The sequence below is a fragment of the Hemitrygon akajei genome, chromosome 17, assembly GCF_048418815.1.
Source record: "Hemitrygon akajei chromosome 17, sHemAka1.3, whole genome shotgun sequence".
In the NCBI taxonomy this organism is placed as follows: Eukaryota; Metazoa; Chordata; class Chondrichthyes; order Myliobatiformes; family Dasyatidae; genus Hemitrygon; species Hemitrygon akajei.
The window spans coordinates 88,304,337-88,328,664 of NC_133140.1; the positions used below are offsets into that span (position 1 = coordinate 88,304,337).

The 24,328-nt window shown below is 49.5% G+C and overlaps 1 protein-coding gene across 1 annotated transcript in view; it reads left to right on the forward strand.

The window, feature by feature from the left end:
* Positions 1–23,790, forward strand: part of pepd (peptidase D) — a 179,579-nt gene extending 155,789 nt beyond the window's left edge. The window contains exons 13-15 of the mRNA XM_073070487.1: positions 9,298–9,482; positions 10,151–10,342; positions 21,789–23,790. Of these exons, the coding sequence (XP_072926588.1) occupies positions 9,298–9,482; positions 10,151–10,342; positions 21,789–21,929 (518 nt within the window). The 3' untranslated portion in view covers positions 21,930–23,790. The remainder of the gene's footprint in view (positions 1–9,297; positions 9,483–10,150; positions 10,343–21,788) is intronic.
* The last annotated feature ends 538 nt before the right edge of the window (positions 23,791–24,328 follow it).

Below are 24,328 nucleotides of genomic sequence, written 5' to 3' on the forward strand. Positions count from 1 at the left end.
TCAGATCCAACGCCTGATTGAATCTCCCTCTGAGCCAGAAGTACAGTTGTTGTGAGACAAATCAGCCAGCCTCCCTCTTTGACACTGAGGACTGAGGGTTGACCACAGATCTTCTGAAGCCACAAACACAAAATGATGGAGGAACTCAGCAGGTCGGCACCATTTATGGAAGGGAATTAACTGTCAACGTTTTAGGCCAAGACCCTGCATCAGGAAAGGCTAACATGTCCATTGATGCTGCCTGAACTACTGAGTTTCTCCAGCATTTTGTGCGTGTTACTCTGGATTTCCAGCATCTGCAGAATCTCCTGTGTTTCTGATTCACTGCCCCTCTTGTCTCCATGGCTTATGATCTCAGATTTTGGCCTTCATGTCAAATTATTCATATCACGAAAGTGCCCAGCCGCCAGCAAGAGGTAAAATGGAGCCAGGCTGACTACTAGGAGAGTTAAAGGACAGAGGTAGGCCAGTAGTTGGCAGAGGTGGAAGAGTTGCAGCAGTAGTTGGCCGTGCTGAAGGAATTGGACCTGTAGTTGGCAGTGCCAATGGAGTTGGACCTGTAGTTGGCAGTGCCAGTGGAGTTGGACCTGTAGATGTCAGTGCTGGTGGAGTTGAACTGGTAGTTGGCATTGCCAGAGGAGTTGGACCTGTAGTTTGCACTGCTGGAGGAGTTGGTCTGGTAGTTGGCACTGTGTGCCCATTAAGTTGGTGCAGGTCAGGCAGTGATCAGAAGGCATATTGAGTCACAGGGTGCACGGTGTGACAGTGAGGGAAAGACGTCCACTGCCTTCTCTGTCTGTCCATACCCGCGATCATCCACTCTCCCCCCCTCGAGCCCCTCCCCTTCCCCTCTTCATTTCTTACCCTTTTTTTTCTTTTTTATAATATTATTTATTTATTGAATTTTAGAAATTACAAGAATAAATGTAATAATGAAATGGTAAGAAAAGTGATATTAACCCTCCCCCCTCCCCTTAACCCTCCCCCCTTAACCCTTATCTAAAGAGAAGAAAGATTGACTTTCTTATCTCCTGTCCACACACTCTTCCCTTCCCTCCCTCTCTTCTATCCGATACAGTCTCTCCCCCCTTTCCACCTTCCCCTCTGTCCTGTCCACACTCTCTCCCCTTCCCTCTCTCTCTCTCTCCCACAGTTTTCAGTCTGTGTTCTGGGGTTTCAAGATTCCCAAGCATTTCTCTCTTCTCTCGGTTGTTTCTTGACCTGAGCATGCTGTTTCTGCAGACTGAGCTGCTCAGGCCAGTAAATATTTACACTCTGACAGTGATGTGTCTCTGTGCTGGCGCCATGCACACTTGACAGACGTTCTTGGATGGAGGCTGGCTGGGTCACTCTGGGGGTCTGCACATTCACAGACCCATGCTCTGACTGAAGCTTAATGAGCGATGATTATACTCTCAAAACAGGCCCTTCGGCCCAACCTGTTCATGCTGGCCAAGCTGTCTTCCTGAGCTAAGCACATTTACCTGCATTTCATATCTCATACCTTTCTCTATCCATGTACCTGGCCAAAGTTCAAAAGTTCACAGTAAGTTTATTATCAAAGTGCGTATACATCACTGAGATTGTTTATTTATTTAATTTAGCAGTGTAGCTCAGAGTAGGCCTTTCCGGTCCTTTGAGCGCACTGCCCAGCACACTTCCGATTTAACCCTAATCTAATCAGGGGACAATTTACAATGATTAATTAACCTAGCCAGTACATCTTTGAACTGTGGGAGGAAACCAGAGCATCTGAGGAAATCCACGCATTCCACGGGGAGAGCCTACAGAGACTCGTTACAGAATGGCGCCGGACTCCGGAATGCCCCATGCTGTATTAGTTTCACACTAACTGCGATGCTACCATAGGGCCTGCAGTAGCATTCACAGTAGAATCAATGAAAAACTGCACCCAACAGGACAAACAGCCAATACACAAAAGATAAAACTGTCCAAATACAAAAAAGATAAATATCAAGAACCTGAGATGAAGAGTTTTTGAAAGTGAGTCTGTTGTTTGAGGGAACAGCTCAGTGTTGGGGTGAGTGAAGGTAATAAATCAGCCAGGATTGAATGGCGGAGCAGACTCAATGAGCCAAACGGCCTAATTCTACTCCTGCATCTTATGGAACATCATCGGTCACTGGCCTGAGTTCTGAAAAACAATACTCTGATTCCTTCCATAAAGCCAATTTTGTATCCAGTTAGCTCAGTCTTGGCCTGTCTTGTGGAATATGGTCTAAAGCCTTGCTGAAGTCCACTGCCCTGCCTTCATCAATCCCGCTTCAACAAACGTGATCACACTTATGAGACGTGAGTCCCTACATACAAAGGCATGCTGACTATCCCTAATCAGTCCCTGCCTTTCCAAATGCAGATGGATCCTATTTCTCGAATCCTGTTCCCATCACTGATGCATGTCTCACTGGCCTGTAGACCCCAGTTTGTTCTTCCAAAGGTGGCATGGTAGGGTAGTGGTTAGTGTAACATTATTACAGCGCCAGTAAACCGGGTTCCGTTCCACCGCCGGCTCTACATTTTCCCTGTGACCACCATAAGACACAGGATCAGAATTAGGCCATTCAGCCCATCGAGTCTGCTCTGCCATTCCATCATGACTGATGCCAGATCCCACTCAACCCCATACACCTGCCTTCTCACCATATTCTTTGATGCCTTGACCAATTGGGAAACGATGCAAGGATTTGGCCTCCACCGCAGTCTGTGGCAGAGCATTCCACTGATTTACTACTCTCTGGCTAAAAAAATTCCTCTGTTCTAAAGGGTCGCCCCTCAATTTTGAGGCTGTGCCCTCTAGTTCTAGATACCCCCACCATAGGAAACATCCTCTCCACATCCACCCTATCTAGTCCTTTGTGAGAAACCTAACCTAAGCATGGGACAATTTACAATGACCAATTAACCTAGCAACCAAGGAAACCGGAGCACCCGCTGGAGACCCATGTGCTGACAGGAAACCGGAGCACCCGCTGGAGACCCACGTGCTGACAGGAAACCGGAGCACCCGCTGGAGACCCACGTGCTGACAGGAAACCGGAGCACCCGCTGGAGACCCACGTGCTGACAGGAAACCGGAGCACCCGCTGGAGACCCACGTGCTGACAGGAAGGAATGTACCATCTTGCTTACAGAGGATGCTGGAATTGAACTCCAGATGTAGAGGCCCTGAGCTGTAATGATGGTGTCCAGTACACCACAATTTAACTGTTATGTTTTCCTGGCTTGTGTTGTTGGAGAAGGTTGTAATTCTGTTCAGACCAGGGATATTGTACATTTCCCAAAGCTGATGCATTTTGAGGGCTTTGATAAGACTAGGACATACATCACGATTAGTCCGGTTTATGGAGAACTGCAGAACAGGGAGACCTTAAGAGAATGGCCATCGATCCTTAAGGGCGGCAACAGGCATGGATAACGTGGTTAGGAACGTGGAAATAGCCTTCACTGGTCAGGGTATTGAAGACATGGGCAGAGAAAACATGATCCCACATTATAAAATACATTCATTCCAAATTTGGAACCCCATTCTGCCCGTGATGTGTAGGTTTCCTCGGAGTGCTCTGTTTCCTCTCAGTCCTAAGGCATATGAGTTAGGATTAGTAAGTTGTAGGCATGCTATCTTGGTGCCAGTAGCCTGGTGAAACTTGTGGGTTGCCCCCAGCACATCCTCGGACTGTGTTGGTCTTTGACGCAAACAACAGATTTCACTGTGTGTTTTGAAGTCTCAATGTACTATACATGTGACCAATAATGCTAATCTTTAAACAGTCTTGAAACACTGGTGAGAGCACAGCTGGAGCTCCGCATACGGTTCTGGTCACCAGACTATTGGAAACACGTGCCCGGGGTGCAGAGGAGATTTGCCAGAATGCTCCCTGGGATGGAACAGTTCTGTTACAAGGAAAGACTGAAGAGGCTGGTCTGCTCTGCCTGGAGCGGAGCGACTGTGGTATATAAGATGATGAAGAGTATAGATAACTTGACGGAGACGGAGACGTTGGAAGTGATGTGCGAGGAAGCAGAAGCGAGGCAAATGGGCAGGGGTCCGTGCCAGGCTAAAAGCAAACCCTAGCCGGCCGGCTCTCCCATCCATTCTGCTCTCCAATGTCCGCTCCCTGGACAATAAAATGGATTACATCTGACCCCAACGTAATACTTGGTAGGAGTACAGAGTTTGCTCCGCATTTGTCTTCACAGAGACATGGCTCACTGATGGGATTTCGGACGCTGCCGTCCAGCTAGACGGGCTAGCTTTGTTTCGTTCTGACAGAGATGCAGCTGTCTCCGGTAAGACTCGCGGTGGTGGTGTCTGTGTTTACATCAATACGGAATGGTGTAAGAACTCTGTGCTGGTTTCCAGACACTGCTCATCGTTAGTGGAGTTTGTGGCAGTTCGATGCAGACTATTTTATTTGCCACGGGAATTCACCTCTGTTCTTATACTCGGTGTCTACATTCCCCCCAGCACTAATGCTAAGGAGGTGCTCTGTGAACTGTACGGGGCTATTAGCGAACTGCAGAACACACACCCTGATGGTCTGTTTATTGTCGCCGGTGATTTTAACCACGCGAACCTTAAGTCAGTGCTCCCCAAATTCCATCAGTATGTGGACTTTGCAACGAGGGGGGAGAACATGTTGGACCTGGTTTACACAAACATCCCCGACGTGTACCGGGCAGAGCCCTGCCCCCACCTCGGATACTCAGACCACATCTCTGTTATGCTAATCCCAGCATACAGACCGCTCGTCAAGCACTCCAGACCAGTTCAGAAGCAGGTGAAAATCTGGCCAGCAGGAGCCATCTCTGCTCTTCAAGACTGCTTTGAGCACACTGACTGGCACATGTTCAGGGAGGATGCAACCGATGGTGACTCTACCAACTTAGAGGAGTACACAGCATCAGTGACCAGCTACATCAGCAAGTGCATTGATGTTGTTACTCTGTCCAAGACCATCACTATACGTGCTAACCAGAAGCCATGGATGACCGCGGAGATGCGTGCACTGCTGAGGACCCGTGACTCCATCTTCAGAGCAGGCGACAAGGCAGCTCTAACAACAGCAAGGGCCAAACTGTCCCGGGCCATCAGAGGGGCAAAGCGTGCACACGCCCAGCTAATCCACAGCCACTTCCAGGACAGCGGTGACATGCGGCGCATGTGGAAGGGCATCCAGGACATCACCAATTACAGGACAACATCTGACTGTGCAGGTGATGCCTCTTTCCCAGATGCGCTGAATAACTTCTGCGCCCGGTTTGAGGCGGAAAATGACGTGGCGGCGAGGAAGTCCACCCCTCCTACAAATGACCAGGTGCTGTGTCTCTCCGTGGCCGACGTGAGAAGAACCCTGTGCAGGGTCAACCCACGGAAGGCTGCTGGACCAGACAACATCCCTGGTAGAGTGCTCAGAGGATGTACAGACCAGCTAGCAGATGTTCTCACTGACATCTTCAACATCTCCCTGAGCAGCGCCACCGTTCCAACGTGTTTCAGGGCCGCCACCATCGTCCCCGTGCCGAAGAAGTCTTCAGTGTACTGCCTAAATGACTACCGTCCCGTTGCACTTACATCCATCATCATGAAGTGTTTCGAGAGGCTCATCATGAGGCATATCAAGACCCTGCTGCCCCCTCACTGGACCCCCTGCAGTTTGCGTACTGTCCCAACCGTTCAACAGATGACGCCATTGCCACCACCCTCCACCTGGCCCTAACCCACCTGGACAAAAAAGACACATACGTTCGGATGCTGTTCATAGACTTCAGTTCAGCATTCAACACAATCATTCCTCAGAAACTGATTGGAAAGCTGAGCCTACTGGGCCTGAACACCTCCCTCTGCAACTGGATCCTAGACTTCCTGACTGGGAGACCTCAGTCAGTCCGGATTGGGAGCAGCATCTCCAACACCATCACACTGAGCACGGGGCCCCCCCAGGGCTGTGTGCTCAGTCCACTGCTGTTCACTCTGCTGACCCACGACTGTGCTGCAACACACAGCTCGAACCACATCATCAAGTTCGCCAATGACACGACCGTGGTGGGTCTCATCAGCAAGAACAACGAGTCAGCTTACAGAGAGGAAGTGCAGCAGCTAACGGACTGGTGCAGAGCCAACAACCTGTCTCTGAATGTGAACAAAACAAAAGAGATAGTTGTTGACTTCAGGAGGGCACGGAGCGACCACTCCCCGCTGAACATCGACGGCTCCTCGGTAGAAATCATTAAGGGCACCAAATTTCTTGGTGTTCACCTGACAGAGAATCTCACCTGGTCCCTCAACACCAGCTCCATAGCAAAGAAAGCCCAGCAGCGTCTCTACTTTTTGCAAAGGCTGAGGAAAGTCCATCTCCCACCCCCCCATCCTCATCACATTCTACAGGGGTTGTATTGAGAGCATCCTGAGCAGTTGCATCACTGCCTGGTTCAGAAATTGCACCATCTTGGATCGCAAGACCCTGCAGCGGATAGTGAGGTCAGCTGAGAAGATCATCGGGGTCTCTCTTCCCGCCATCACGGACATTTACACTACACGCTGCATCTACAAAGGAAACAGCATTATGAAGGACCCCATGTACCCCTCATACAATCTCTTCTCCCTCCTGCCGTCTGGGAAAAGGCTCCGAAGCATTCGGGCTCTCACGGCCAGACTATGTAACAGTTTCTTCCGCCAAGCTATCAGACTCCTCAATACCCGAAGCCTGGACTGACACCTTGCCCTATTGTCCTGTTTATTATTTACTGTAATGCCTGCACTGTTTTTGTGCACTTTATGCAGTCCAGTGTAGGTCTGTAGTCTAGTGTAGCTTTCTCTGTGTTGTTTTGTTTTATTACGTAGTTCAGTCTAGTTTTTTGTACTGTGTCATGTAACACCATGGTCCTGAAAAACATCTCATTTTTACTATGTACTGTACCAGCAGTTATGGTCAAAATGACAATAAAAGTGACGACTTGACTTGTATGGGGTGTCCAGAGAGGAGTAGCACCTCTGGTGAAGGGGCTTGTCGTGTCCATTGCTTTGGGACCCTCTGGACTCAGCTCTCACCTATGGCTCCAAGCACGCGACAGTGTCTACCAACCCAGTACACCGCTTCGATAGACGGGCTAAACCAGATGAGGGTAGCTGGCAGGCCTCATACCTCAGTGAGATAGGGTTATGCCTGTCCTAGCATATGAGGTCAGCTCTGGCAAACTGGGCAGATGAGATCCACCTTGATCACTCTGTGGAGAGCAAAGGGCATAACCAAGTCATGGTCATCTACAACTGTAGGACCCCCATTGTGATGCTTGTACCACCAGACACGGACTTCCGAGGTCAAGAGAGAGGAACTGCCCGAGTGCGATGGCTTTTCCACTTTAAAAGCTCTCCCACACAGGTTTCCTGCCATCGTCAGATACAACGGACAACCACCATCAGACTGTAGGAAACTGTTCCCTATATCAGAAAACAGATTTTGGGTAAGGGGGAGGAGACCCAGAGAGTGATGAGAACCCGGGAAACCGCCAGTACTTGAGCATTAGGTGGCTGATTGAGTTTTGATCTGGAGATGTAGCACACTAACAGGCCCTTCTGGCCGAGGAAACCCACGGGAGGACAGTGGCAGGAATTGCTGTTGTTCTGGTATCATTACTCTATTTGGCATGTCATGTAAAACTATAGAAGCACAATGGAGAGAATCCTGAATGGTTATGTCACAGCCTGGTATGGGAACACCAATGCCCAAGAAATGAAAAGTGATGGATACATCCCAGTCTATGACAGGAAAACCCCCTCCCACCATTGAGCACAGCTACATGGAGTGCTGTCCCAGAAAGCATCAAGGACCCCCACTTCCACATTGCTACTGTCAGGCAGGAGTTTGAGAAGCCTTGGTTCACACACCACCAGGTGCAGGGACAGTCATTACCTTTCAGCCATCAGCAGCGAGGATTCAACTCTAAACTGATCACTGAACACAACCTATGGCTCACTTTTAAGGTCTCTACAACTCAATACATGTTCTCTGTATTAATTAATTGGTTGATTAATTGCATTTGCAGAGTTTGTCTTGTTTTGTACATCGGTTGCTTGCCAATCTTTGTGTGCAGTGTTTCATTCACTACATTGTACAGTATTTCTGTATTCCACTGTGAATACCGGTAAGAAAGTGAATTGCAGGGTTTATATGGTAACATAGATGTACTTTGATAGTAAATTTAATTTGCACTTTGAACCACAATGCTATCATACTGCTACACTACTGTGCCACCCCCATCAATACAAACGGTCAGTGTGGGCGAGTCGAGCCGAATGGCTGCAGGAGTCTCTGGTTCAGCCTCCAGTGGGGGTGTGGGTCTGAAGAATGATGAGAGAGTGGGGATGGTATGAATGGGACGGGTCCTCTGTAGTTTGTGTAATGTGATTCTGACAGCTGGTCTGTCCCGGGACAGGGGTGGCCTGGCCGGATATGCATCGCCTGGCTGAGCGAGTGGGGATGGGGATGGTCTCTGACTGGGAAAGTTGTACACTGAGACTCTTGACAGCTGGTCTGTTGGTCTGTTCCGGGACAGGGGTGGCCTGGCTGAGCGAGTGGGGATGGGGATGGTCTCTGACTGGGAAAGTTGTACACTGAGACTGACTCTGACAGCTGGTCTGTTGGTCTGTCCCGGGACAGGGGAGGCCTGGCTGAGCGAGTGGGGATGGGGATGGTCTCTGACTGGGAAAGTTGTGTACTGAGACTCTGACAGCTGGTCTTTTGGTCTGTCCCGGGACAGGGGTGGCCTGGCTGAGCGAGTGGGGATGGGGATGGTCTCTGACTGGGCAAGTTGTGTACTGAGACTCTGACAGATGGTCTGTTGGTCTGTTCCGGGACAGGGGTGGCCTGGCCGAATATGCATCGCCTGGCTGAGCGAGTGGGGATGGGGATGGTCTCTGACTGGGAAAGTTGTGTACTGAGACTCTGACAGATGGTCTGTTGGTCTGTCCCGGGACAGGGGTGGCCTGGCTGAGCGAGTGGGGATGGGGATGGTCTCTGACTGGGCAAGTTATGTACTGAGACTCTGACAGCTGGTCTGTTGGTCTGTCCCGGGACAGGGGAGGCCTGGCTGAGCGAGTGGGGATGGGGATGGTCTCTGACTGGGAAAGTTGTACACTGAGACTCTGACAGCTGGTCTTTTGGTCTGTCCCGGGACAGGGGTGGCCTGGCTGAGCGAGTGGGGATGGGGATGGTCTCTGACTGGGCAAGTTGTGTACTGAGACTCTGACAGCTGGTCTGTTGGTCTGTTCTGGGACAGGGGTGGCCTGGCCGGATATGCATCGCCTGGCTGAGCGAGTGCAGCTGGAGGAACTGGCGAGGATTGGCATCCTGAAGGGCAGTGTGGACGACATGATGAAGGTCCATCTGGGAGCCGTGTTCATGCCTCACGGTCTGGGTCATCTCCTGGGATGTGACGTCCACGACGTTGGCGGGTACCCAGAGGTCAGTCCTGTGCTAAACAGCAGAAACACTTGGAGTTAACCCTTTCAGAGCCTCTGCCCTGTGCTGAGTCTCCAGAGTCAGAACACTACAGCTCCGAAATAGGACTTTCTGATCCTTGCCAAACTCTTTTACTTCCTATTCCATTGAGCTGCATCTGGACCCCAGTCCTCCAAAGCCCATACATCCACGTACCTGTCCAAAGTTCTCTTAAACGTTGCAATCGAGCCCGCATCCACCGGGTGCTGGCAGCTCATTCCACACTCTCACCACCCTCTGAGTGAAGACGATCCCCTCATGTTCCCCTTTAACATTTCAATCTTCACCACTGTGGAGCCCTGTGGGCTGTTTGAAGCCCCAAACCCATCGTGACATTTTGTCAGAGGTGTACGCTGCTGAGCATGGACCAGTCGAGACTCTTGGCATGGGTGTGAATCTGGCACTACTTCCTATCTCAGCTCTGATTTCCAACCCGTCTCCTACAACTCCCACAGATTCACCCATATCTGCTTTGTGCAGAGAATTCCATAGCTTCTGCAGTCTTTGACAGGAAATCGGAATCAGCTTTATCATTACTGACGTTTGTGTATAAAATAGATTCCTGCCGCTGCTGTTTGAGAGGAGCCCCTTGGCAGAGTCTGTGTTTGCCATGCCTTTGTGTTGTGTTCCAGGGCGTGGAACGGATCGATGAGCCTGGTCTCCGAAGCCTCCGCACCGCGCGGCATCTTTTGGCTGGCATGGTGCTGACTGTTGAACCAGGTATCTACTTCATTGACCACGTATTGGACCAAGCTCTCGCTAACCCAGCCCAGGCCTGTTTCATCGACACTGACGTGCTGGCCCGATTCCGTGGCTTTGGAGGGGTGAGTCCTGTTCAGATGCAGAACCCGAGGCATTTCAGCACTTTGATCTTTCACAGCTTGTGTGCTCTGCCTTCCCAAATGAACTTGTCCATTGATAGAATCTGCTTTGCCAACAATTGTCATCTTGGGCCAAGAGGGAGCTTCACCTGAGGTGTCCCTGGCCTGGAGCTGTGTGATGGCAGAACTCAGTATGATGTTCTCCTAAGAGGTTAGTCCCATGGAGAAAGCCGGTGTATGACTTTGTTTAACATGGGGAGGCTGAAACACAAGCAGCCACCACACAGTCCTTGACAGATTGGGGTTGGGGTCCAGTGACGTGGCGGGGGGGGGAATGACTGGGGACCCTTCCCTACTGCAGCCTTCCTCCACCCTCACTGTCGTCATGATCTGTAAGATCGATCCAACCCTTCCCCCTCACATAGCCCTCCATTTTTTCCTCATCCATGTGCCTATCTAAGAGTCTCTTCAATGTCCCTAATCTGCTTCTACCACCACCCGCTGGCAGTGCGTTTCACTCTGAGTAAAAAACACCCACCTCTACACTTTCCTCCAGTCACCTGGAGTTTATGACATAGTCATCAATCAAGTTGAACCTGGCAGTATTTGATGGTATTATTTTTAAACATAAGCCGTGGGAGGGGTGTGGGACCGCTGGCAGAGAAGGAGTGCTGGGGTGGGGGTGTGGTGCATGTGTATACACACCCAGCCCTGAGACACCAGGCAAGGCCATTTGATTCCATTTTATTGATCATTACAGAATGTCTCCAGTGCTTCCCACTCCCTCCCCTCTCCCTGTCCCCTTCCCACTCTCAGTCCACAATAGAGATCCATATCAGAATCAGGTTTATCATCACTCACATATGTCATGAAGCCTGTTTTTTTTGAGGCAGCAGTACAGTGCAATGCATAAAAATTACTACGGTACTGTGTAAAAGTCTTAGGCATGCTAGCTAGATACATGTGCCAGACTTTTGCAGAGTACTGCAGCTGAGTGTTGTACAAACCCACAATTGGTGTGCCTGAGGAACGTGTTATACTGGTTTCTGGAACAGGCCAGTGTACCTGGGCTACCTCTGTTCAAACTTCCTTACAAGGTCAGAGTCGTACTGGCGGCATGGGAGCGACCTTCACTTTACAGCTTGTCAGCTTCACTCCTAATCAGTTTGGCCATTTATTGAAGCGTTGTGATGGGTTATGGACCGGCTGATCACAGTGTCAGGGCTTTTTCTTGTTGGAGATAACCCCTGGCGAGGGCTGTGCGACATAATGAATCACACATTAATCTGGACCCGAGTGCCAACGGGAGCAGCAAGCACTGCTGTCAGTCACCGATGGGATCAGCAAACTTAACCCCTTCCTATCTCCCGCAACCTTCTGAGATTTATTTATTTAGAGACAACACAGAATAAACCTTCTGGTCTTTCGAGCCATGCCACCGATATAACCCTAGCCTAATCACTGGTCAATTTACAGCTGGGGTTCCCAACCCATGGACCCCTACCATTAACTGAGGGGTCTGTCGATCCCAGGTTGGGAACCCCTGATGTACAATGACCATTTAACCTACTAACACGCATGTCTTTGGAAGGTGGGAGGAAACGGGGGATGTACCAATCCCCTTACAGAGGATGCCGGGATTAAACTCTGAGCTGTAATGGCGTTGTGCTGTTACACTACTGTGGCGCCCGTGAGATGTTTTGAGGAGTTCGGAGGTGTCAGATCCCTTGTCAGTCACATACAGGCCAAGTGTTTCCTAACCTGGCTCTACTGCTTCCCCTGACAGCTCATTCCTTACACTCATCATCCTCTGTGCGGACAAAGTTGCCCCTCTGCTCCCTCTCTCACTCTAAGCCTATACCCCTAAAATTTTGGACTCCCCTGCCCTGGGGAAAAGAGTGTCACCATCCATCTGATTTAAGCCCCTTACACTTTTAAATATTTCTATAAGGTGGTCCCTCATTTTCCTACACTCCAACGAATAAAGTCCTCACCTGGCCAACCTCTCCCTTTAACTCAGGTCTTCTAGCCCTGGCAACATCCCGGCAACTCTCTTCCCAGTTTAACCACGTCTTTCCTAGATCAGAGTGACCAAAACTGTACACAATACTCCTGAGTGCAGCCTCACCAGTGACTTGTGCATCTGCACCATAAGACCTTAATTCCTGACTGATGAAGGCTAGTATACTAAAAGCCTTTCTTTACCACACTGTCTACCTGTGGTGTTGCTTTTAATGAACTATGCATTTGGATCCTCGGCCTCTCTGTTCCACTACACTCCCTAGTGCCCTGCCGTTCATAGTGTAAGGTACATACTGGTTTAGCTATCCAAATCTGTTTTTGCCACTCCTCGGCCACTTCCCTAACTGATCCAGATCCCCCTGTGATTTACCATAACCATCTTCATGGTCCTATTTTATACTGAATGCATCCTTGCGCAGTCAGCTCCCTGATTTCCAGACCACCGTTATTCCTCTCCATAGCTACCCTAAACTCAGTACTGCTGTCACTACCCTTAAAATCCTTGGCAACAAATACTTAATAAGCTATAAGACATAGGGTCAGAATTAGGCCATTTGGCCCATTGAGTCTGCTCTACTATTTCATTATGGCCTATCTATTTCCCTCTCAACTCCATTCTCCAGTCTTTGTCCCTTAACCTTTCACACTGTGACCAATCAAGAACCTATCAACCTCTGCCTTAAATTCCACAGATTCACCATTCTCCGGATAAAGAAATTCCAGCTGATCTCCATTCTAAATGGATGACTCTTTGTCCCGAGGCTGTGCCCTTTGGTCCTAAACTGCCCCCTGCCCTGCCCCATAGGAAACATTCTCTCCACACCTGCTCTGTTTAGGCCTTTCAACAGGTTTCAATGAGATCCCCGCCCTATTCTAAATTCCAGTGAGTATAGGCCCAGAGCCTTCAATCGCTCCTCATATGCGAAACCTTTCATTCCCAGAATCAGTCTCGTGAACCTCTCCAATGTCAGCAAATCCTTTCCTTAAATAAGGGGTCCAAAACTGCTGGAAGTACCCCAAGTGAGACCTCACCAGTACTTTACAAAACCTCAGTATTTCATCGGTTTGCCCAGCTTCATTCTGCAGGGTTTGATCACTGAAGAAAGCTGTCCTGGATGCACATGGAAGATTTCCACCCCCTGTAGGCACCGGAGGTCTGGTGACACGCACAGGCTGCCCCCCCAGCACATCCTTGGACTCTCACCATGGTGGCCTTTGATGCAAACGATGTATTTCACTATATGCCTCGATAATGTACGTTTGGACTGTGGGAGGAAACCCACACGCACAGTAGAGGAATGTTTAAACCCATGTCGAACGGACACTGGCGGGAACCGAACCCCAATCTCAAAGCATACAGGTTCAAGCTGAGAGCTACAATAGTATTACACTAACCACTACGCGGTGTGGCACACAGTGACAATAACCAACAATTCCAGTTTCTCACATTAAATCTGCATGGTCTCCCATCCCTGCTGAAGCCACCTGGTCAACATCAGGTGTGACACAAGTGTCATCCCCATCCCCACACACATCAGCTTCCTGCACGTACAGTCGCCCGAGGGTGGTGCACACTCTACTCCAGCCCCGCTGTCACCTTTGGGCCGCACTGCCTCACTCCTCGAGTTCCTGCCCCCACCCCACCCTGATCTTGTGGCCTTGGGTAACATGACAGATAAAGCTAATAAAGACAGAATGAAAAGCTTGTCTTGCATACAGTTCATGGGCCATGCAGAAAACACTCCCCTGTCCACGTGTCTCAGAGCTGGTGGGGAGGGGGTAAGAGGAGAGGTTAAAAATCAGGGTGACGAGGACGGAGGAAGGTAGGAGCGGTGTTTGATCTTTGTCAGAGGTTTGCAGCTGTTTTCTTCTGGGAGGAAGGCTGTTTTGTTGAGCTTGTGCCCAGGCCATGGCAGCAACAGTGGCTGGCGGCTTGCCAAGGTTCTTTTAGTGAGAACAGGGACGGATTTCTCCTCTCCCACCTGGAGTACTCGGCCCAGGTTGACAGTGTAAAGAGTTTTGTGGAGAATCCTTGGTCAGGTGGAGAAATATTGGAGCAGCCTAACTGCGCACTGGGAGGGTCAGTGCTGGAGCTTCATCACTCAGACTTTCCTGCCTGAGGAGACTACTATCCCCATCTGGAGGATACTTTTTCTCCCCTCAGGACTGCTCTTCGATAAACTGATGAGTGTTGTGACTGAGTTCTTTTTGATTTCTGGCTGTGTGGGGCTTTAACATGACTGGCTACAGCTACAAAGTGACAGGACCTAGTTTCTGGTGAAAGAACTCCTTCAGAATGAAAAATGCAGTGCAGTGCGACATTACTGCACCCCTGTAAGTGCTAAATTATGTTAGTTATTATGGCTACGTCTGTGGCTGGAGGTAAGGGCATTATTGGGATCGGTAAAAGTCCCTTTTCTGCCGACGGTCTGCTGGAGAGGTGACCCCAGACCTGTGGAAGGGCTGCTTGTCCCAGTAGGGCCATCAACAGGTCCTCTGTAGAAGGTGACACTACATGATGTGCACCTTCTCCACAAGGTAGACCTCCTCCCTCAGCAGCTTCCTTTGGGGGTTGCAGTCACCCATATATGACTCAAGCCAGGCTGAGATTGCTTTGTATGCCCTTATTGTGAGGTACTTGTGGAGTTGGAATGGCTGGTGGGTGCTGAGGGGTACTTTCATGTGTGGCCTGGAAGGGAGCATTACTGGATTCGCTAGGCTGAGATGCCATGTCTGCGAGGAGTCGGGGCATATTCATAAGAATTGCCCTGAATGCCAGGCCCCTACCTCCACCATGGCAACAGGGCACCGCAGGGCTCACACCCCCCACCCCCCGCCCGACCCTGTGGTGGAGGGTAGCAAGGGCAAGTGTGGCATGGGTAGTGAGGAGGGGCAGGTGGAAGTAATGATCAGGAAGGCCAAGAGTGAGAAGAAAAATTTACAGGCTCAGCAAGTGCCTGCAGCAGCGATGGAGGGTGTGGAGCAGAGGACCGAGAGTTCCTCCAGAATGGACCTTCCCCACCCCAAACATCCTCTGAATCCAAAGGTAAGTGTGAAAATTATCTGCACAAAAGGCTGCATGCCTGAGGCAAAGTTCCCTTCTGGAGGTCCGTTGGGATCTGGCGTTCTCCTAGGTCACCGTCCTCCCCGAAGGAGCAGCGGGTCAATAAGTGGAGAGGTCGTGTATAACCCAGGGGTGGATGACCAAGGCCACCTGTGAGGCCAAGGTGGCTTCAACCCTTCTTTCAGGCTCTGAGGGGGCCGATGTAGAGAGCAGTGTCAGCCAGTAAGGGGACCAGCCCTGTTCCACGCCAGGAACAGGCTGTTGGTGGCGTTGATGATCCGGGGGTGCGAGCCTCCCCCCGGCATTGGTTCTGAGACTGGTGTCACATCCGTGGTGGGGCCACTCGATGAGGCTGCTTCCAGTAGTGGGGTGTGCGTGTGCAAATGGGACACTGAGGATGAGGAGGACTCGTGAAGCAGAGATGGCAGAAGAGCTGACTCCTGAGGCAGACAGCTGATTCAGAGGTGGTCGGGAGGGAGTGACACTATTCCAGGGAGTTCTTGAAAGCCCTGTTTGGAGTGCACAGTCACAGGGCAAGGAGACCAGCTCCCACTAGCCAGGCGTTGGCATGAAGTTGTAGCACAATCATGAGGAGCACAGTAGCAAATATTAATGTCAATAGCGGCAGGGAGTCTTACCACAGGTTCCAGCATCTCTCGGTCCTCAGGGAACAGAGATACAGGGTGAGCTTCCAGTTTCAGATGAACCCACTTGGCTACTGAGTTGACATGGAAGGGTCTACATGAGTCAGCTCAGCTCCAGTTTGAGCAGGGTGGTGATATTGTTGGGCCCAGACTTCCAGCTGGAGATACTGAAAATAAACACACTTGAGCCAGGCCACTTGCTACATCTCAGAGTGTGCTTGGATGGGATACCGATACACTTAGTTAATGTGTATGCCTCCAAACATACACAATGCAGAACTGGGCTGAGAACTGGCAGATGCAGTTCAACCCAGATAGTGTGAAGTGGTTCATTTCTTGGCAGTTCATTTAATGGTTACACTCTTGGCAGTGTGGAGGATCAGCGAGATCTTTGGGTTTGTGTCCATAGGTCACTCAAAGCTGCTGCTCAGGTTGACTGTGTAGTTAAGAAAGCATATGGTGAATTGGCCTTCATCAACCGTGGGATTGAGTTCAAGAGCTGTGAGGTAATGTTACACCTATATAAGACCTTAGTTGGACCCCACTTGGAGTACAATGTTCAGTTTTGGTAACTTCGTTACAGGAAGAATGTGGATACTATAGAGAGAGTGCAGAGGAGATTGACAAGGATGTTGCCTGGATTGGAGAATGTGCCATATGAGAATAGGTTGAGTGAATTCAGCCTTTTCTCCTGGGAGCGACAGAGGATGAGAGGTGACCTGATAGCGGTGTACAAGATGATGAGAGGCATTGATCATGTGGATAGCCAGAGGCTTTTTCCCAGGGCCAAAATGGCTAACACGAGAGGGCATCATTTTAAGGTGCTTGGAAATAGGTACCGAGGGGGTGTCAGTGGTAGATTTTTCAGACAGGTGCATGGAATGCACTGCCAGCAACAGTGGTAGAGGCAGATACAGTAGGATCTTTTAAGAGACTCTTAGATAGGCACATGGAGCTTAGAAAAGTAGAGGGCTATGTGCTAGGGAAATTCTAGGCAGTTTCTGGAGTAGGTTACATGGTCGGCACATCATAATGGGCTGAAGGGCCTGTGATGTACTATAGATGTCTGTGTTCTATGTTCAAACCTGGTCCGCTTGTTTTGTGAGATAGTTGTGCTGTTGGACTCCTTTGACAGAGGCAAGTGCGTTGTCCTTGGCGGGGGGGTGGGGGGGCTGATTTCAATTATGCACTCACGAAGATCACTCTGGTCCTCAGAGAGCAAACAAGCATTAGTGCGGCTGTTGAGGGAGTTGGTTGGACCATTTGATTTGGTGGATGTCTGGCACAGCCTCTGTGCATTCTCCAGGATGTCAAGAGGAGGAGGTTCTCAACTCAACTGACTGTACATTTGCAGGACGCTCATCTCTCACGTATTGGCAGACTCCAAGCAGCCAGTGTCGTACTCGGACCACCATCTGGTGCGAGCAGAGCTTAACACACTGCCTACACAGCTGGGCTCTGCCAAATAACATCTCAACAACTGGTTGCTGGAGGATGGCCTGGGTAGCTTGGAGGGAAGAACCCCTGGTGGGACGTGGGCAATGGTTGTGTCCGACTCTTATGCAAGCAATATACACAAAGATCGAACAAGAAGTGGGTGTCCCAGATCTAACAGCTTGAGAAAGAGCTGCTCAACCTGCAATTCCAGTAACCCCACACGGGGAGTCAATTCCCCTCTACCACCACTCTCCTCCGTCTACGTCGACAGCGCTTCTCCCAATAGATGCTGCCTGGCCTGCTGTGTTCCACCGGCATTTTGTGTGTGTTGTAGCTTAAGAAAGAGCTGCTCAGCCTGCAGTCTCCACTAACCCCACACGGGGAGTCTGTTCCTTTGGCAGAAGTACCAGGGCAAGAAGGAAGTGCTGAGGGACCTGCAGCTTGAGGGGACCCAAGGTGCTTTTGGGATGTCTAGGATCCAGCTGTTCCAAGATCTAGACTCTGCCTCACCCTTCTTTTACTCTCTCAAGATATGGAGGGACGTGTGCAGGCAACTTGTGGAGCTGCTGGTAGACAATGGCTGTCCGGTGAGAATTATTCATGTAGTTCGTTCATTTTATGCGACCCTGTTCTCGCTAGATCCATCAAGTGAGAAGCCACTGGGAGTGCTGTGGAAGGATCTGCATAGGTCAACTCTGAGGCTGATGGAGCTGACCAGTTCCCTTAACCAGCTACGGAGAGGCAAGTCCCCGGGGTTGGATGGGTTGACTTCTGGGTCATGTTTGGTTAGACTACATCAGGGTCCTGGGCAAAAGCCTGGCTACAGATGAGATGCCCCTCTCTTGGCGCAGGGCAGTCATGGTTCTGCTGCTGAAGAGAAATTGCTGCCCAGTGTCTTGAATATAAGATCTTTGCCAGTCACCTGAGTTCCGTGCTATCCCAAATGATCCACCCAGACCAGTCCTACCCAGTTGGGGCTGGTCCATTCAGACCAATGTCCACCTTGTCCAGGCCCTGATGCATCAGTTCCACGAGGCTAATCTTTCAGTTGCCCTTCTCTCTCGATCAGGAGAGGGTGTTTGATAGCGTGAATCATGGCTACCTCCTTGGGAGTCTGCATGTATTCGGACTTAGAGCAAATTTTGTTGCCTGTGTCAGTCTGTTGTACGCTGCCAGAGTGCCTGAAAAAGGTTGATGGATCCTTGCTGGTGCTCTTTTGGGAAGGGGATTCATCGGGGCTGCCCAATGTCGGTGCAACTGTACTCTTTCTACAGTGGCATGCAAAAGTTTGGGCACCCCTGGTCAAAATTTGTTACTGTGAATAGCTAAGCGAGTAAAAGATGACCTGATTTCCAAAAGACATAAAGTTAAAGATGATACATTTCTTTAATATTATAAGGAAGATTACTTTTTTTTAATTTCCATCTTTTACTGTTTCAAAATAACAAAAAAGGAAAAGGACCCAAAGCAAAAGTTTGGGCACCCTGCATGGTCATTACTTAGTAACACCCCGTTTGGCAAATATCACAGCTTGTAAACACTTTCTGTAGCCAGCTAAGAGTCTTTCAATTCTTGTTTGGGGGATTTTCACCCATTCTTCCTTGCAAAAGGCTTCCAGTTCTGTGAGATTCTGTGGCTGTCTTGCATGCACTACTCTCTTGAGGTCTGTCCACAGATTTTCAATGATGTTTAGGTCGGGGGACTGTGAGGGCCACAGCAAAACCTTCAGCTTGCGCCTCTTGAGGTAGTCCGTTGTGGATTTTGAGGTGTGTTTGGGGTCATTATCCTGTTGTAGAAGCCATCCTCTTTTCATCTTCAGCTTTTTTACAGACGGTGTGATGTTTGCTTCCAGAATTTGCTGGTATTTAATTGAATTCATTCTTCCCTCTACCAGTGAAATGTTCCCCGTGCCACTGGCTGTAACACTAGCCCAAAACATGATCGATCTACCTCCATGCTTAACAGTTGGAGAGGTGTTCTTTTCATGAAATTCTGCACCCTTTTTTCTCCAAATATACCTTTGCTCATTGCGGCCAAAAAGTTCTATTTAAACTTCGTCAATCCACAGGACTTGTTTCCAAAATGCATCAGGCTTGTTTACATGTTCCTTTGCAAACTTCTGACGCTGAATTTTGTGGTGAGGACGCAGGAAAGGTTTTCTTCTGATGACTCTTCCATGAAGGTCATATTTGTGTAGGTGTCGCTGCACAGTAGAACAGTGCACCACCACTCCAGAGTTTGCTAAATCTTCCTGAAGGTCTTCTGCAGTCATACGGGGGGTTTTGATTCGCCTTCCTAGCAATCCTACGAGCAGTTCTCTCAGAAAGTTTAACTGCCATTTCTAATTACATTACGAACTGAGGAAACGGCTACCTGAAAACGCTTTGCTATCTTCTTATAGCCTTCTCCTGCTTTGTGGACATCATTTATTTTAATTTTCAGAGTGCTGGGCAGCTGCTTAGAGGAGCCCATGGCTGCCAATTGTTGGGACAAGGTTTGAGGAGTCAGGGTATTTATAAAGCTTTGAAATTTGCATCACCTGGCCATTCCTAACGATGGCTGTGGACAAGCCATAGCCCTAACAAGCTAATTAAGGTCTGAGACCTTGGTAAAAGTTATCTGAGAGCTCAAATCTCTTGGGGTGCCCAAACTTTTGCATGGTGCTCCTTTCCTTTTTTCACTCTAAAATTGTACAAAACAAAAATAATACACTAATTTTGCTTAAAATGTTGAAAAGAATGTTTCATCTTTAACTTGGTGACTTTTGGAGATCAGTTCATCTTCTACTCACTTAACTATTCACGGTAACAGAAACTTTGACCAGGGGTGCCCAAACTTTTGCATGCCACTGTATGGTAGAGTGCTTACTTTGCGTCTTTGAAAGCAGTCGTCAGGTCTGGTTCTGCACAAGCCAGAGTTGAAGGTAGTCCTTTCTGCTTCCACCAACAATGACCTTATGATCACCGACCCAGTTAAGCTACAGAGGATGTGAGTCCGGCAATGGGTTTTCTCAGCCATCTCCTCTATCTGGAGATCTGCCTAGGTTCCAGTGTGGGGATTTGGCCGGCAAACTTGTGGGATTTCGAGTCGAACATCTCTGCCTGGCTGGGACATTGATCAGGTCTACTCTGTGTCATCTCCTACCGGGCAGGATGTTGCTCATCAACCAGCTGGTAGCCACCATGCCTGGTCACTTTAGTCCCACCCATTGTATTTGTCTCCAGGACAGAGGAAGTTGGTGGACTTCTGGGGCAACAGCAGACATTGGGTCTCCTCTGTGGTCCTGGGTCTTTTGATTACAGAGCACGGTCAGTCAGTGGTGTGCAGTTGGCAGCTCTCCACTTGCAGACCCTGCAGAGATAGATGGAGACTGAGCACCCTCCGAGGTGGTGACACACTTTTTTCACCAGGAGAATTGCCTTTAGGAGGGTACGTAACTCCAAATAGCGAGCATCAGCCATGCCATATGTGAGAGTTGCCAGATTTTTCCTGGGAGCGACTGTAGATCTGAAATAAGGTCTCCTGCAGTCAGAGTCCTCCAGTGCCTGCAGGGAGCAGTGCTACGGCCAGAGGTGGTTCAGGGATGTGGAGACCCCTGCTCTGCCAGAGGTGCTCGTGGGACCTAAACCCAAGACCTCCTTCGGGAGCTGGTCCCACACAACACGAGTCGCCCCACAGAGATACCCACCATGTCATTCCATGACGTGCCGAAACGGGTCCTGTGCGGGCTGTTCCTGCACACTTTGCCCTTGCCTGCTGTCTGGACACACCGCGGTGGTCTGCCTTACCATCAGGCAGTGAGAGAGACCCCCAGTGGAAGCCCCTCTGTGCAGGGTTTCCCCCTGTACATTGGGAACCGGGGGGAGGGTGTTGTTCAGGGCAGAACCATGTAATAGATTCCTGAACAGCTTCACCAATACCTCGTCCACGCAAACTTTCAGCGTACCATGTCTACATGGAGTGCGATAGGTTTGAATATCTGAAGGAGCAGCTCCTCAATTTCTGGCTGCACTTCAGCCCCACGTGCACCTAGTGGGTGGGGGGGGGAAGCATGGGTACAGTGGGGGGTTTCTGGATGTGGTGCCCCCCCAAAGAAAATGAATGCATTAACTGTATTTTAATTTTTATTCACTTACTGTAGTGTAACCCCTAACCTTGTATGGCTTTTGTACATGAATAAAGTGCAAGTTCAAAGGGTGGGGAATGAGGGGCACTGAGGAACTATCTCATTGCACTGTCACTGACCTCACCTGTCTTATCTTCTCCCCCCCCCCCCCCCCAGGTGCGCATTGAAGATGATGTAGCAGTGACCCCCACGGGGATGGAGTTGCTGACCTGTGTCCCCCGCACCGTCGAGGAGATTGAGGCCTTCATGGCCCAGGGATCTGGCCCCACCAAGCAGTTCAGCCAGCAGACCGCCTGAGGGATAACCATGGGGCCACTGTCCCACCTTACCTTGCATCCGGTCTAAATCTAGCCTTGCCTTCCCTTGTATCTGGATTGTTCTGTGATCAGGATCCAAGATTCCAATCAAGCTTTATGCTCGTAAATCTATACAAATAAGTGGATGGACCTAGACCCAACAGACTGCGGTTGTCAGACACAGCAACAAACACAGAATGTATAACATAGAACAGTACAGGCCCTTCAGCCCCTAAAGCTTAACCACCTCCCAGATCAATCTAACCCTTCACTCCCACATAGCCCTCCATTTTTCTATCATCCATGTGCCCAAGACTCTCATAAATGCCCCTAATGTATCTGCCCCTATGACAGCCTGTTGTAACCTCCATTGTCCATAACATCACTTTTGTGACATATGCAAACCTTCATGAATTTGTTTTTGCCACATCCTCAAAGAATTCAATCAGGCTCGTGAGGCACAACCTGCCCGTCACAAAGCCATGTTGACTATTCCTAATCAGACCATGCTTCTCCACAATATGCTTCTTTACAATACTTGTAAATCCTGTCTGCAAGAATTTTCTCCAATGGTTTGCCCACTAATTGTAATTCCCAAGATTACGTTTCTTGAACAAACGAATACCATTTGCCAGCCTCCAATCTGGTACTACTCATGTAGCCAGTGAGGACACAAAGATAGATCATTGCCAAAGACACAACAATCTCTTCCCCCACTTCCCAAAATAACTTGGGGTATATCACTGGAGACATATCTATCCTAATGCTTTTCAGAAATTCCAGCACGTTGACATGTTCAATCATATCGGCCTGTTTTACCCTGTCCTCAAACATTCTCACTGAAGCAAAGTATTCAATGGGAACTCACCTATCTCCTTGGACTCCAGGCATGTTTCCTCTTTTACCCCTGATCAGTCCCATCCTCACTGTAGTCATCCTCCTTTTCTTCACATACGTGCATAATGCCTTGAGGTTTTCTTTAATGGTACTCACCAGGCCTTCTCATGTCCCTTTCTTGCTCTCTGAAGTCCATTGGCCTTCCTGGCTACCTTATGAACCTCAACAACTGGGTTCAACATACACATTAAAAACATGAAAGCAGAATAGACTTCTTCTCACTGACACACACGTATTCCCTCTCCACCACACAAACACCTCTGGCCTGTATTGGTCAATCCCTCTACCTCCAGTCCCTGTTCTTCAGAGTGCCGGGTGGAGAATGGGACTAATGACTGCCTTCAATCATTGTCTTGTTGGGACTGGGAATTCTGTCTTTGTCTGCCACATGGGGATTGATAACCCCTTCCCTGGGGTGAAGTTTCCTCCTCTTTTCCCCTTGCTATGCACTGGGGAATGGGCCAGAGACAAGGCCCCTTGTTGGTCAGGATTGACCGTGGATGCTGTAATACACAAGCAAGAACAGTACGATATGGAGAGCAAGCTGTTGCCCACTCAACTGAAGAATTCAAAGGAACGGCAGAGACTGATAGAGTCTGGCACCAGCACCGTCATAGGAGTTGCCGGTCAGCATTGAACTGCTTTATAGGCTCCAGTTCCAGACTTTTCCTCAGGGTTTACTCCGAAAACCTTCCCCGTGAGTGGGTATAGTTGCAAGGCAGCAGAGGTTTGAGATCAGAGTTTCTCTTCTCAATGATTTGCCAAGCAGTTCTGACGAACCCCATCTGCCCAAAGGGCCAGAAAAGTGAAGAGTGAGTGTCTGAGCCCAGGATCTGTGTTGGGTCTGTGAATGTTCCTACATCTCCTTTAGCCTGCTGTCAAGGAAGACGTGGAAGCGATGCCGATCACTTCATGTTCCTCTTGATTTTTATAATTTTACAAATAAAGTAGCCACGATTCTTGCATGGAGTTTATTGGGTCTGTCTGTCTGGGGGTGGTGGGGGGGGGGGAGAGGGTGGATCTGAAAATTCCCAGAAACCTGTGAGGGGTGAGGTATAGGGCACTTTATAGGGCACTTCCAGGGCAGAACGGGTAAGGGGGTGGTACTGTCTTCCCAGCAGTCGGGGTGATCCACTGGCCGCATTACCAGCTGGTATGGAGAGGCACTGGACAAGATGGTACCAGGCTTAAGTCGAATGGATAGCTAGAAAAATAGAAAACCTACAGCACAATACAGGCCCTTCAACCCACAAAGTTGTGCGGAACATGTCCCTACCTTAGAAATTACTAGGCTTACCTATAGCCCTATATTTTACTAAGCTCCATGTACACTCACCACTCTCTGAGTAAAAAAACTTACTCCTGACATCTCCTCTGTACCTACTCCCCAGCACCTTAAACCTGTTTCCTCTTGTGGCAACCATTTCAGCCCTGGGGAAAAACCTCTGACTTATCCACACAATCAATGCCTCTTATCATCATATACACCTCTATCAGGTCACC